The sequence below is a fragment of the Miniopterus schreibersii genome, assembly GCF_964146895.1.
Source record: "Miniopterus schreibersii genome assembly, chromosome: 11".
Taxonomy (NCBI): Eukaryota; Metazoa; Chordata; class Mammalia; order Chiroptera; family Miniopteridae; genus Miniopterus; species Miniopterus schreibersii.
Genome location: NC_138111.1, coordinates 39,871,495 through 39,886,368, shown reverse-complemented (window position 1 = coordinate 39,886,368; position 14,874 = coordinate 39,871,495). Strand labels below are relative to the sequence as shown.

At 35.4% G+C, this 14,874-nt stretch overlaps 1 protein-coding gene across 3 annotated transcripts in view; it reads left to right on the top strand.

The window, feature by feature from the left end:
* Positions 1–14,874, top strand: part of SMC5 (structural maintenance of chromosomes 5) — a 76,486-nt gene that overhangs the window by 18,757 nt on the left and 42,855 nt on the right. For 2 of the 3 annotated variants that reach the window (XM_081151255.1, XM_081151254.1), the window contains exons 4-9: positions 4,562–4,724; positions 7,314–7,448; positions 8,730–8,870; positions 10,276–10,437; positions 11,236–11,307; positions 14,373–14,628. In XM_081151255.1, the coding sequence (XP_081007381.1) occupies positions 4,562–4,724; positions 7,314–7,448; positions 8,730–8,870; positions 10,276–10,437; positions 11,236–11,307; positions 14,373–14,628 (929 nt within the window). The remainder of the gene's footprint in view (positions 1–4,561; positions 4,725–7,313; positions 7,449–8,729; positions 8,871–10,275; positions 10,438–11,235; positions 11,308–14,372; positions 14,629–14,874) is intronic. The other variant, XM_081151256.1, reaches the window with a different exon arrangement.

Here is a 14,874-nt window from a genome sequence, read left to right as displayed (position 1 = left end):
TTTAAGATGGTAAATTTTTTAAAAAAAATCATTTGATAGTCTTACGTGAGCTCCCTTATATATAACTAACTTCTCATGATAGTTTTAAGATTGTCTTCAATTTGGGGGATTTTAATTGTGTGTCTTGGTGTGGACTTCTAAGTTGGGTTCTTCTTGTTTGGGACTCTCTGATTCCTGGACCTGTACGTCTGTTTCCTTTGCCAGGTTAGGGAAGTTTTCCATCGTTATTTGTTCAAATAGGTTATCAATCCCTTGCTCTCACTTATCTCCTTCTGGTTCTCCTCTGATGTGAATGCTGTTTACATTTGATATCCCAGAGGTCCTTTAAACTGTCCTCATTTTTAAAAATTATTTTATCTTTTTGCTGTTCTGGTTAGGTGTTTTCTGCTACCTTGTCTTTCAGATCCCTGACTCAGTCCTCTGCTTCATCTAATCTGCTGTTGATTCCCTCTAATGTATTCTTAATGGCTTCTGTATCTTTGTTGAGGTTCTCACTGTGTTCATCTTTTCTTTCCCTAAGCTTATTGAGCATCCTTATAACCAGTTTTTGTTTTTTTAACTCTATCGGGTAGATTGCTTGTTTCCATTTCATTTAGTTCTCTTTCTGGAGTTTTGTCCTGTTCTTTCATCTGGGATATGTTTCTTTGTCTCCTCATTTTGGCTGACTCCCTGTGTTTGTATGTATTAGGTAGATCTACATCTCCTAGTCTTGGCAGAGTGGCCTTATGTTGTAGGTGTCCTATGAAGTCCAGAGGCACAGTCTCCCAGTTCATCTGAGCTCGTTGCTCCAGGAGTATCCTTTGTGTAGTTATGTGTGCCTTCCTGTTGTAGTTGAGCCTTGATTGCTGTTGGCACATCAGTGGGTGGGATTGACCTTCATGTTGACTGGCTATGAGGGTTCTCCGTGACTATAACAGACAAGCTGTTGTGTGGGGGTTGACCCAGTGGAGTGGGAGTTGCTTTAGTGGGCTTCTGGTGCCAGCTGAATCCACCCTTCAGGTGTTGTTTATGGAGCTTGTTGGATGTGCTCTGGTGTTGTGTGAAGCCAGCCACTGGGTTTGTTGGTTCTAGAGGCTCTTGGGAGGGGGTTTGGTATAGGCTTTGGTCAGCTGTCTTTTGTGCCTGGCTTGGGGTTGCCTAGTGGGAGCTACAAAGTAATCTGTGGTTAGTTGCCACGTGTTCTGGTCTTGGAGGCGCTTGGGAGAAACTATGCTGCCACCAAACCGGCTGCCACTAGTGCCATGCTTGGGACCCTTTGGTAGGCACCACCATGTGTGCTGAAGCCAGCTGTTTCTAGTAGAAGCTATGTTCCAGGCAAATACAGGCCACAGCTTATTCCAGTGTTTTGGTTACCTGGTGGGAGTTAAGTTGAGACCAGGTGCTGCCTGTTTGGGGTTTTGGGGCCTTTGAGAGATATTAGGAAAGTCTTTAGCACTAGTCAAGGTCTGCTACTTGGGTAGAAAAGCTGTTGGAAGTGGCTTGGGCCTGTGTTTGAGTTGAGCATGGTCTTAGGGGACACCAGGCAGGGAAAACAGTGTTAAACCAGGTTAAAGGAGATCACAGATTTGGCACCTCCCTGTGCTTGCTGGCTAGGTGGGGAAGGGGTCAAAAAGGAGTAAATGGCTCCTGCCAGCACTTACATCCCAGGAAAGAGATGCCCTCACCCCCACCCCCAGCCCTTACCCTGAAGCCAGTCAATTGTTTCTCCCCTTATGTCCCTGGTGCTCTTCAAGCTGCTGCTCCTGCACTGGAGTGCAGAGCAAGTCTGTGAGAGAGCAAGTCCATTCTCAGGCCCCTCAAGAGGAAGGCCTGGGACTCCAGTAGACCTCTGTCTCACTGAGATGCAATCCATGCAGGTTTTCAAGCTAGCTGTTATGGGGACTTCTTTTCCTGGCACTGGTGCCCCAGGCTGGGGACCTGAGTGTGGAACTGGGACCCTATGTGCTCCTCAGGGGGAACCTCTGCAGCCAAGATATCACTCCTGATAATTAATTGCCACACCATGGGCCTGGGACCTGCCCATTCCATGTCTCCATCCCTCCTCTCTTTGTGTCATCTTCTTTATATCCTTCATTATCAGACTTCTGTTCAGCCAGTTTTCAGGCTGTTTTCAATGATGGTTGTTTGTTAATTTTGATGTGGTCATGGGAGGAAGTGAGCACAGCTTTTGTCTACTCTGCCATCTTGACTGGAAGTCCCTTAACAGAAATACTTTAATTAAAGTCTATCGTTAATTAAATATCTTTATCTTCCTACTGAATAAGACTGTGAAGTACTTTTATTTTAATAACATTTTCTGTGAACTTATATGCTATTTTAATTCTGTCTTATTTATTAAACCCTTCAAAGAGATAACTATTATTAGTTTATATTGTCTATGTTTGTTTAGAATCACCCCACACATTTCTCTTTACCTTGCTTTTCATTGCATTTTTGTTCTTCCCTTTGGGATCTCTTTCTGCTAGAGGACATTCTTTAAAGTTTCCTTTAATGAGGGTCTTCTAGTGGAACACTCAGTTTTTGTCTGAAAATAGTGTTATTTTGCTCTATCTTGAAAGCTGTGTTTGCTAGATATAAAATTTACATTGATGGGTTCTTTCTCAGCACATGCAAAGTATAATTTTACTGTCCTTTGATGTGAACCTAATCAGTTTCTTTGATAGTAATTCTCTTTTTGTCAAGAAGCTTTTGAAATTATATCTGGTTTTGGTGTTTTATAGTTTTACATTATATATTTAGGTGTGGGTTTATTTTTTATTTTGTTTGGGATTTAATGAGCTGCTTCAGTCTATGATTCGGAAAATTCATCTATTTATTAAATCTTCAAATATTGCCTATGACCCATTCTGTCTCCCTCACATCTAGAACTCTTATTAAACATATGTTACCTTTTCTTATTCAGTCATCCATGTCTCTTAACATCCTTCATAATTTTCTTCTTCTTATGTCACTTTGTGACATTCTGGGTCCATTTCTCTTTGGGTTTGTTGTTTTCAGATCTTCTTGTTTACTTATATTTTCAATCTTTTCATAAAATATAGTAAACCTGTGTATTTTATTTTGGAGTCCATTAATTCCAATATGATTCTACTTTCTTTTATACCTGCTCTTTCTTATTTTTGATGCTTTGGGGGGGATATATGTGTGTGTTTTGCCATGAGTCAGTGAGATGCTCCTTTATTTTTGAACAAGTTAATTCTTTGAGGATACAGATAGATTTTTATTTATTAACTTCTGTCACAAACCATTGGACACTTTGAATCCAGGGTCACAATATACAGAATTCTCAGTTTGAGGGTTTTTTGAACCTCAGGTATGTCATTTAACTTCAAGATGCATCTTTGTTTGAGACCGACTTGTTAATAAGTCTTGGGAGAGGTTTTGTTTTTGTTTCACAGTTCAAGCCATAGTTGAAGACAGGCATTTTACCTTGCTCCCAGTGTGGTGATGATGGTGATGGAGTATTTCTAGTTTGCCCGTACACTGAGGGTATATCACCTTTTGGGGATGGTTTCTACTAGACTGTCAACCTTTGTAGCTCTGGGCTGTGTCTGCAACACCCCTTTCCTGTGAGATGATGAAAATGAATGCACAAGATTACCTGGTTTGCCAAATGCCCTTAGAGTGAAAACCCACTTCATTTTTTCACTCCTGGGTTCCTACTTGGGATTTTGACCAGAATTCCTTTCTTTCATGTTAACTCATAAATGCATTTATGAAAATGTTTTAGTCTTTTATCTATCAATTTTTGTTGTTTGTTACAAGATGATTTTTAAAAGGCTACTTTATTAGTCATTCTGCTGGAATTGAAAGTTTAAAACTACATATTTTAAAGTCCTAAAATTTTACTCTTTGGAGTGTTCTGATTATAAGTTATTGTCATATAGCTATTGGATACCAATAATTTATCTTTCTATCACATGCTGTTGATTCCCAGTGAAGAAGATGGATGAGTAGATGGGAGGTGTGGAGCAATAGTACTCCTAAAAGCAAGAAATAAGTAAATACCCTTCTTTCAGATTCTTTATCACTTAATGTCCCTGTATAGCCATGTGATGTAGTCCCCTCTGAATTCATAGTGGAGTACATGATGAAGAGAAGCCATGGACAGGCCAGTTTTGATGTCTGGAAATGCATACACAAGAGTTGGTTTCATTCATATATTTTCCAAATAGAGGAATTTTCAAGGTTTAACTTTTACATGCTTTTATATACCAACCCATTTTGAACTGCAGTCAGTGCATCTGATTCGAGAATAGCATAATGATTAAAGGATAAATAACTCCAGATATGTGAATCTCCTGGTAGTGTTTGGGAATTAGTATTGGCATTTATTTCAATTTTATTTTAAGTTTAAATAATTTTGAATGTTGAAAGATTATTAAATCATGTGTTAATACTAATAAAATGTCAAAGTTTTCTTCTTTAGAGGGGTCAAAATATCAAACAGAGTAAAAATTATAATCTATCCAGCGACCTTTGGTGAAGGAGAATTTTGGAAATATTATTTCTGAAATAATGTATTTTGGATATAAAGATTTTAAAATTATTTTTTAACTAGGTTCAGGAGTTCTGGAAATCTTGTAATTACTCGTGAGATTGATGTGGCAAAAAATCAGTCCTTTTGGTTCATCAACAAAAAATCGACAACGCAGAAAGTAGTAGAAGAGCAAGTTGCAGCCTTAAATATTCAAGTGGGCAATCTTTGCCAGTTTCTACCTCAGGTATGAGAGAATTAAATGTAAAGATGGGAAAGCTTTGTATATAATGTTTCCTCTTTATGCTATATAAGAATGTAAATACTTTTTCAGGGATATTGTCAAGATTACATTTAAACTGAGCATAGCAGTCAATACTAACAGTTCTTTGTAGAAAAAGTTAGCATATCTCTTAGAGCAGTGATTGTCAACCTTTTTCATCTCATGGTACACATAAACTAATTACTAAAATTCTGCAGCATACCAAAAAATATATTTTTTGCCTATCTGACAACAAAAATAGGTATAATTTTGATTCATTGACAACAGATGGTTATTGTTGTGTCAGCTGTTGTCATTTTTTTATTTGACAATCTAAGGGAAGAGGTAAGTGCCCCTGGCTAAATAGTCAGATATTACATGTTTAAAAATTCTTGACAGCAGACCAGTGTGCCTCTTGGGGCACACTGGCTGAAAATCTCTGTCTTAAAGTATAATCTTGTTAATTTCTAGTAATTTGGAAAATTACGATTCATAAAAAGTCTAAGTTATAGAGTATTGTACAGGAAATAAAGTTGTATTATTTTCAAGTACAGGGAGTAGCTTGAATTGCTATGGGCTTGCATTTGTTGTAGGCTCTTAAAATTTTATTAATAAACAACTTAGTCATTGGTTTTGTATAAAATATTTGATATACTAAAACTCATAAGTCTTTAGGCATGCCTTGTAACACCTTTGTATATTTTGTTTAGTAAAAATAAAACATTCTGCTAATGCATGTTAAGTGTTAGATGCCTTTTAAATTTGTCTTTGCTGCCTAGTAACAGTAACTGAATTATAGTTCGTTATTTTCTTCAGAAACAATGACTTGATTACTTGTTTATGTCAAATAAAAGTTAAAATTTGAAAGCATTTATCTGCTGATATCAGATGATTTCCAGAAGTAGATGTTCAAAACTGCCTCTTCTTTTTTTAACTTCTAACATTCCAATTGATGGGAATGATCATTTTGATCCAGAGGACTATTTTTTCTTTTATCCCAAACTGTTTATCATATGTATATAAACCTTTCAACCTGGAAATACTGACATAGAATTTTTTAAAATTTTATTGAATTTATTGGGGTGACATTGGTTAATAAAATAGTGTAGGTTTTAGGGGGTACAATTCTATACTGCATCATCTGTATATTATATTGTGTGTGCACAACCCTAAGTCAAGTCTCCTTCCATCACCATTTATCCCCCCCTTTACCCTCTTCTTCTCCTCCCACCCCCGTTTTCCTCTGGTAATCACCAAATCACCCTACTGTTGTGTGTGTCTTTGAATTTGGGTTTTTTGTTTGTTTGTTTCTGCTTAGTCCCTTCAACTTTTTCACCCAGCTTTTCAACTCCCCTCCCCTTTGACAGCTGTCCAATCTATTCCCTGTGTCTATGAGTCTATTTCTATTTTGTTTGTTTATTTTGTCCTTTAGATTCCACATATAAGTGAAATCATATGGTACTTGTCTTTCTCTGTCTGGCTTATTTTGCTTAGTATAATAATCTCCAGGTACATACATTTCTTCTTTTTCATGGCCTAGTAGTATTCCATTGTGTAAACGTACTACGCCTTTTTTATCTACTCATCTACTGATGGGCACTTGGGCTGCTTCCAAATGTTATCTATTGTAAATAATGCTGCAGTGAATGTAAGTGTGCATATATACTTTCAAATTAGTGTTTCAGGTTTCTTCAGATATATTCCCAGAAGTGTCAAAAGGCAGTTTCATTTTTAATTTTTTGTGGTAGCTCCATACTGCTTTCCACAGTGGCTGCACCAAGCTGCATTCTCATCAACAGTGCAAGAGGGTTCCCTTTTCTCCACATCTTCACCAACACTTGTTGATTTATTGACGTTAGCCATTCTGACAGATTTGAGGTGATTATCTCATTGTAGTTTTAATTTGCATTTCTCTGATGATTAGTGATGTTGAATATCTTTTCATATGTCTATTGGTCAACTGTACGTCCTCTTTGGAGAAGTGTCTATTCACGTCCTTTGTTTGTTTTTTGGTGTTGAGTTTTGTAAGTTCTTTATAAATTTTGGATTTTAAGCCCTTATCAGATACATCATTGGCGAATATGTCCTCCCATTCAGTGGGTTGTCTTTTCATTTTGTTGATGGTTTCCTTTGCTGTGCAAAAACTTTTTAGTTTGATATAGTCCCATTTGTTTTCTTTTTTCTTTTGTTTCCCTTGCCGGAGAGGAGATATATCAGAAAAAAATGTTACTACAAGAAATGTCCGAGATTTTATTGCCTATGTTTTCTTCTAGGATTTTTATGGTTTTGAGTCTTAACATTTAAGTCTTTAATCCATTTTGAGTTTATTCTTGTGTAGGGTGTAAGAAAGTGTTCACGTAGAAGTTTTTTAAAGGTTCTCAAAAAGATGATAGTTTATACCCTAAATTTATTTATTTTGAAGAATAATATAATGAAAGGACAGGGATATTAAGATCATATCTCAAAATAAAGATTTTTTCTTTTATTTTGACAGGTGTGATCATTAAGTGAAAATATATTTTGAAGATATTTGTAAATGATAATAGTTGCTGATATTTAAGTTTTGTGCTCTAGGATAAAGTTGGAGAATTTGCAAAACTCAGTAAAATTGAACTACTTGAAGCTACTGAGAAGTCAATTGGTCCTCCAGAAATGCATAGATACCACTGTGAACTCAAAAACTTCAGGGAGAAAGAAAAACAACTAGAGGTATTTATAAATGGACAACTCATTTTTATTGTCCCTCATTGATTTCTATGTCTCAAAATGTGAAAAATTCTCATTCGTTGAGTAAATTCATATATTTGTGATTTTTTTCATGGAGGATTATATTGCTAACATTAAATTAGGTGACAAAAAGTGAGAATAGATTTGATAAATGTAAAGTTTGAAAAATTTGACTATTATTTTATCAGATATATGTAATTGAATGTCTAAGGAACTAATAATAGTATTACAAAGTATTTTTTTCCCTCAGAAGTTTCAGTATGATTCTTTCACTCGTTTAATATTTATTAAATACCTACTATGTGCCAGGAATTGTGTAAGGCTTTGGGTAGTGCAGCGGATACCATGCAGCTTTTAGTATAGTGTCTGTTGAACCAGTTCTGATATTTTCTTCAGTTGCATGAGGGTAGTCTTTGTAAGAAAACTATACATTTAGTAGCAGTGCTGAGTTTTTATTTTCACCTTTAATAAAACATATAAATTAAAATGCCTTTTTTTGCAGTGTTTGTAAAGGTGTTTCATTTAATGAATCACTTTTCAGGGCCCAGAAACTAAAATAATTTAGTAAATTTTTGTAATTAGAAACCTTGTAAATGCTTTTTCTTGTTCCACAATTGTCTATACTTTATAATATGTGTTTTGTTATAATTTAATATTATTTTTATTATTACACTTATTCAGAGTAATTATTTCATCTTACTTCAGATACTCTGTCTGTCAGTCCTTTTACCTTTCTCAGCATCAATCTAATATTCCCATCTGAAACCCTCACTGAAACTACTTGCTGTCTTGTGAAAGAAAAAAGTATATATTCTACTAAATTCTAAGTACATCTTTGTATTTGTTATTTTGCAGTGTAAAGGCTAAATTTTAGCTTTCCTTCATCTCACTTCCAAGTCCTTAAGTCATGGGTATTCATAACATTAATATTTTCATTTGTATATCACATTACAGCTTTTGAGCTTTTACCTATAGTAAGTGGACTGCTTTTACCCTTGAAATGAATGAGGCAGTTAACTTTCTTCTCTTTAGGCAAGAAGAGTCCAGTCTCAGTGATGTGGCAGCACTTCCTTGCAGTCACACTACTAATAAATTATAGAGACTTGACCAGAACTTACATGCGCATGTTAGTTTTACATAGTTTTTAAGAACTTCTGTGGAATTCTTTACTGTAAAATTTTGTTAGCATTGTATGTTTTTTATTAAAAATTTGACCTGTCTTTTTTCAGTTAAACTAATTGTTTAAACAAATATTTATTTTAGACCTCATGCAAAGAGAAAACGGAATATCTAGAGAAAATGATTCAGAGGAATGAAAGATATAAACAAGATGTGGAGAGGTTCTATGAACGTAAGCGACATTTAGATTTGATTGAGATGCTTGAAGCTAAAAGGCCATGGGTGGTAAGTTCTTAATTATTAGAGGCAAAAATAGTGATTCTTGAAGTAGCAGAAAAGTTACAAAAAGGGACTAAAATGTTTTATATAGTATATATAATAAAATTTTTCTGTCTCTCTGTGTTATTATATAGTTATGTGCTATGTTATTAATGTAATTACAAGTAACAGTTTATTAAGTTTAAGGTCTCAAATCTGGGATTTCTTTTTTTAAAATATATCTTTATTGATTTCAGGGGGGGGGGAGAGAGAGAGAAAGAAACATCAGTGATGAGTCTTTGATCAGCTGCCTCCTGCACGCCCCCAACTGGGGATTGAGCCCATAGCCAGGGCATGTGCCCTGACTGGGAATTGAACCTCAATTTCCTGGATCCTGGGTCAATGCTCAACCCCTGAACCACACCCAGCCAGGCTCAAATCTGGGATTTCTTCCAGATTTTTGTCCTTAACAGATAGTTTGTTTTATAAAATGTTAATGATAAAAAATGTTTACACAAGTAAAAATTAAAGTTTTGAGTGTCTTCAGATCACTGATAATTTACTTGGAGTGTGCCACTAATATCAAATTCAGCCATAGAACACACAGCTGAAGGATATTAACTGTAAGCTATACACATGCTTCATAAGTTTACTGAGGCTACTGTTTCTTATCACTGTGTATATTTTATTATTTATAACTACAGTTTGAGCTAAAGGTTCAGTTCCCTCAATGCATTCCTTTACAAATGCATTGAAACAGAATAAGAAAGTTTTACAGTGTTTGTTCCAAGGTTAGCATGGAAATAATTGTTACTAAATTGGAAAAATATGTGCCTCTATTTTTGTTTCTCCCATGGCCTGCCCCTACTTCACCCTACCCTGTCTCATAATTCCATTATTAAATTTTTTCCTTTCTTTAGCTCATTTTGATTACATTTTTCTGCATCCATTATTAGTCTTTCACTTTATCTTTGTTTTATGAAGTCTTTGTTTTCTCTTTTACTTTCTAATATTGATACCAGTTTTCTTTTATTCATTTTCCTTTTGTCTTATACTTTTTAAAAATTTTTATTTTTCCTGAGTTTCTTTTGCTTCTTTATACATTTCTGTATCCCTTCTTTTTTGAGAGATTAGAGGAGAACCCCATTTTAGTAGCCATTAGGATATAAGTTTCAGAAATAGGAGGAGCTAGATACCAGAGTCCAGACTATTGATGGAGATAAGTGTTGAGTGAGTTTCCAAACTTAGTAAGTCATGTTGGTATTCACCATTTCTGAAGTTGTTTCAGAGGGCAAATGTTACATTAGTAGACCTACCAAATGGATATAAAACAGTCTTTTCATAGACTTAGTTTCTGCTTCTACCTTGATTTCAGTATATATGTTAGTTTAAGCTAGTAGTTCATTAACTTCTGGTTTTTACTAATTGCAAGGAATATGAAAATGTTCGTCAAGAATATGAAGAAGTAAAACTAGCTCGTGACCGAGTGAAGGATGAAGTAAGAAAACTTAAAGACGGGCAGATTCCTATGACGCGACGGATTGAAGAGCGAGAAACACAGCGCCACCATTTGGAGGCTCAAATCAAAGCGAAGGTACTTCTCTGCGTCCATTTTGAACTTCCTGTGTTTTATTTTAGCACATGCAAAAAATATTTCGCCAAGTCTTTTAAAGTATTTTGTAGATTTATTTGTAGCTTTGGTTCCTTACGTTTTTTAACTAGAAAATCTACCACTATAGGGCTTTCAGGGTTCTGATCATCACTGTTGGAAGGTTGCTACTTTATAGAAATATCAAGATCTAAAAAGAGGAAAACAAAATGTGATTAAGTGCAAGAGGATTCAGAGTAGTATTCCTAGAAACAATGAACTCCTTTTGTGAATTTATTGTATTGACTTTGTAATTATATACTCTTTTTGAGGAGGGTGATGTAGAAAACTTGATGTTTCTTAGAATAAATAGTATAATGGCATTTGGGTAATATTACCTATATTTTGAAAATATAAGTAAAATTTTGGTGGTCATGGCTTTCATTCTTTAGGGAGATTTTAGAGTCAGAGATTATTTTGAGAATCGTTTAAACTATGGACCCTGCTATCCTATAGGATTGTTTTTAAGATCAGATGAAAGAACATGAGAAAATAAATGTAAAGAGATTAAAAAACATATCTGCATATTGCTACCATTGTTTTTAATATCAATAGGAATAACCTATAGATTTACAACTAATGTGGTATTTTTTGGTGATAATTATGTATTTGGTTTGAAAGAAATCATGGAAAAGCATGGTGGGTTAACTTACATAACAGCTTAATATATTTGGATGGGTGGAGCACATAATTCACTTGCTTGAGATTTTAACTAATTTCCCCCCTTCTGGTTCAATCTTACAGGCAACAGATATTAAGGAGACATCTCAAAAGTGCAAACAAAAGCAAGATGTTATAGAAAGGAAAGATAAACATGTAAGATTTTGTGTTGAAATTTTTATTATGCTAATTTGCCCTAACGTTTGTGTTCACATCTGGATTTTGGGAGCACCTTCTGTTTGGGAATTGTCTAAGAGCCTCCTCATTCTCTATTTCTTATCATAATCTATGAGGAAAACTAATATCTAGAAGTATAACAGTCACATGGGGTAATTAGGAAAATTGCTCAAAACTACTTATAGATATGCATTATGATCTTTGTAGCTGGGTGGCTGTAGTTTGTGGGGTTTTTTAAATAGGGTAATAATAAAATTGGATTCAGTTACCTTAATAGCAGAAATTAAATGATAAGGAATTCTGTTTATGTCAAGAGTAGGGCATTAAAAAGCTGATTAAAAATTCTTTTTCATGGGTGGAGGTTGATGGCAAAATTATTTTAGGATGATTGGGCAAGAAAGTAGGGTTTTTGGCTAACAGATCCCCAAAGGTATGTGGAGTTATATTTTCTAGGACCATTCAGAAACTAAATTTTGAATTATCTGTCTTAGGGGTAGATATACAACTAGGAGCATTCCTTTGAAGCATTACATTATTCTCCCAGTTTTCAGCCTCACCCCTTTTTCTGTGCTTTTATCTTCAATTCCTAGACTGCTTTCATTTGTTTCTCTAGAGAATAAACCTCAAATTTTCATGGCAGAAGTTTGGCTACTAGTGTTAATGTGCTCAAGGTATGTGTATAGATGGGCTGTTACGGACATTGGGTAGGAGGTAGAGCTGGAGTAACTCTCTTCTTTGTGATGGACATTCCCTAGTTCTAAGAGTCTGGGATTTTTAAAAAAAATATGTCTTTATTGATTTCAGAGAGAGAAAGGGAGAGGGGGAGAGAGAGGTAGAAACATCGATGATGAGAGTCATTGATCTGAAGCCTCCTGCACGGCCCCCACTGGGGATCGAGCTGGCAACCTGGGCATGTGTCCTGGGAATTGAACCACCATCTCCTGGATCATAGGTCGGTGCTCAACTGCTGAGTTATGCCAGCTGGGCTCTTTTTAGAATTGTCAGCTCTTTTATTGTCCCTTTCTCTTTCACTTTTTTTTTTTTTTTAAATAGCATTATATTAGTTTTGGTATACAACATAATGATTTGATATTTGTACATGTGAAATGGTCACCACAGTACGTCTAGTTAACATCTCTCACCATACATAGTTACAAATTTTTTTAACTGGATGTTTGTACCTTCTGTCCCCTATCACCCATTTCACCCATCCACCAACCTCCCACTTCTGGCAGCTACCAATCTGTTCTCTGTATCTATGAACTTAGTGCACTTAGAATAGCCCTCAGGTTTCATCCATGTTGTTGCAAGTGACAGTACTTACTTCTTTTTTATGGCTGCATAATACTCCATTGTGTATGTATCACTTTTTTTTTTTTCATTCATCCATTAATGAACACTTAGGTTGTTTCCATATCTTGGCTATTATAAATAATGAGTGCATATATATTTTCAAGTTAAGTGTTTTTGTTTTCTTCAGATAAATACCCAGAAGTGGGATTGCTGGATCATATGGTAGTTCTATTTTTAATTTTTTGAGGAACCTCAAAACTGTTTTCTATAGTGGCTGCACCAATTTGCATTCCCACCATCAGGGCACAGGGGTTTCCTTTTATCCACCTCCTTCGCATTGGCTGTTGATGATAGCTGTTCTAAGAGGTGTGCAGTGATATGTTACTGTGGTCTTGAGTTGCATTTCCCTGATAACTAGTGATGTGGTAAGCATCTTTTCATGTACCTGTTGTTCATCTGTATGTCTTTTTTTGGGAACAGTGTCAGATAAGAAAAAGCTAAAGGAGTTCATCACCACCAAATCAGTATTATATGAAATATTAAAGTATCTTCTTTAAGAAAAAGAAAAAAGATAAAAAATATGAACAATAAAATGGAAATAAATACATATCTATCAACAATTCAACCTAAAAAACAAAATAAACAAGCAGAATAGAAACAGATTTCATAGAATATTTTGATGACTGCCAGATGGGAGGGAGGTTGGAGGGATGGGTGAAGAAGGTGGGGGGACTAGGAAGTACAAATTGGTTGTTACAGAATAGTCATGGGGATGTAAAGTGCAGCATAGGGAATAGAGTCAGTAGTATTCTAATAACTATGTTGTTAGATGGATGTGAGATTTATCGGGATGATCACTTAGTAAGTTATGTAGCGTCTAATCACTGGGGTGTATACCTGATAGTTATATATTATTATATATCAACTTTACTTGAAAACTAAAAACGATTTTAAAATGGGGAAACAAAAGCTGCCATAGAACTGGGGAGAGGAGAATGGGAATAAGCAGATGTTCAAAACTTGCTGTTTTTTCCAAGATGCAGGCATTTTTCTTCAGTAAAAACTCTTCATGTTGTTGAAAGCCTTTGTTTCAATTCCAGAGTTCTGAATTTTTTTTTTAATAGAGGAATGATTTTCAGAGTTCTTTACTTCTCCATTATTGATGACATCCAAATATTTTCTATATCTACAAAAAAAATGAAATTATTTCTTTCATCATACACTGTGTGACTTTTTTTTTTAATCCTCACTCGAGGATATTTTCTCCATTGCTTTTCAGAGAGAGTGGAAGGGGGAGAGAGAGGGAGACATTGATACAAAAGAGATACACATTGATGGGTTGCCTCCCTCACTTGCCCTGTCTGGGGCTGGGGATCAAGTCTGCAACTGAAGTATGTGCCCTTGGCTGGAATCGAACCCAGGACCCTTCAGTTCGTGGGTTGATGCTTTAACAACTGAGCAAACCCTAGGGCTGCTCTGTTACTTAATTTCAGTGTTAGGATGTGAAGCATGTATTTACTCTCTATAAATTAGAAATCTGCTCTAGGTACTTGGGATACATTAGTGAACAAATAAAGATATAGGTAACCTGGTTAAGAGTAATAGTCTAATTCTAGCAGGATACCTTTAAGTGAGGAGAAAACACCCATGTTCTTAGGTTGTTTGCATTTTTTAAACTATATTACTCTAAAAGCCTTACAAACCAGGAGTAAAAAACAATCTCCAGTACTAACCGTCTTTTGTTTTATTAGATCGAGGAACTCCAGCAGGCTTTAACAGTAAAACAGAATGAAGAGCATGACCGACAGAGGAGAATAAGTAATACCCGCAAAATGATAGAAGATTTGCAAAATGAATTGAGGACCACAGAAAACTGTGCGAATCTTCAACCCCAGATCGATGACATTACAAATGATCTGAGACGAGTTCAGGATGAAAAGGAATCATGTGAAAGCGAGATAATTGATAAGCATAAAGAGAGGGAAACTCTAGAGAAGGAGAAAAGGAGTAAGTTTTATAAAATTTAGGATGAAGATATGCTTATAAAATGGAGCTTACATTCTGGATGATGGGCTTTTTTCTTCCTCTGATACCGTGTCTTTAAATGTTCAGGTCTCCCTGTTGAGGAAGCTCAGCTCAGTTCTTCCAACTTAGTGCCTTAATTACTTATATCTATCATGTATCATGATTTGCCAATGGCTGGCCTTTGTCTTAAATCAGATTATGTCAGTTGATTTAATTCTCTAAAAATGC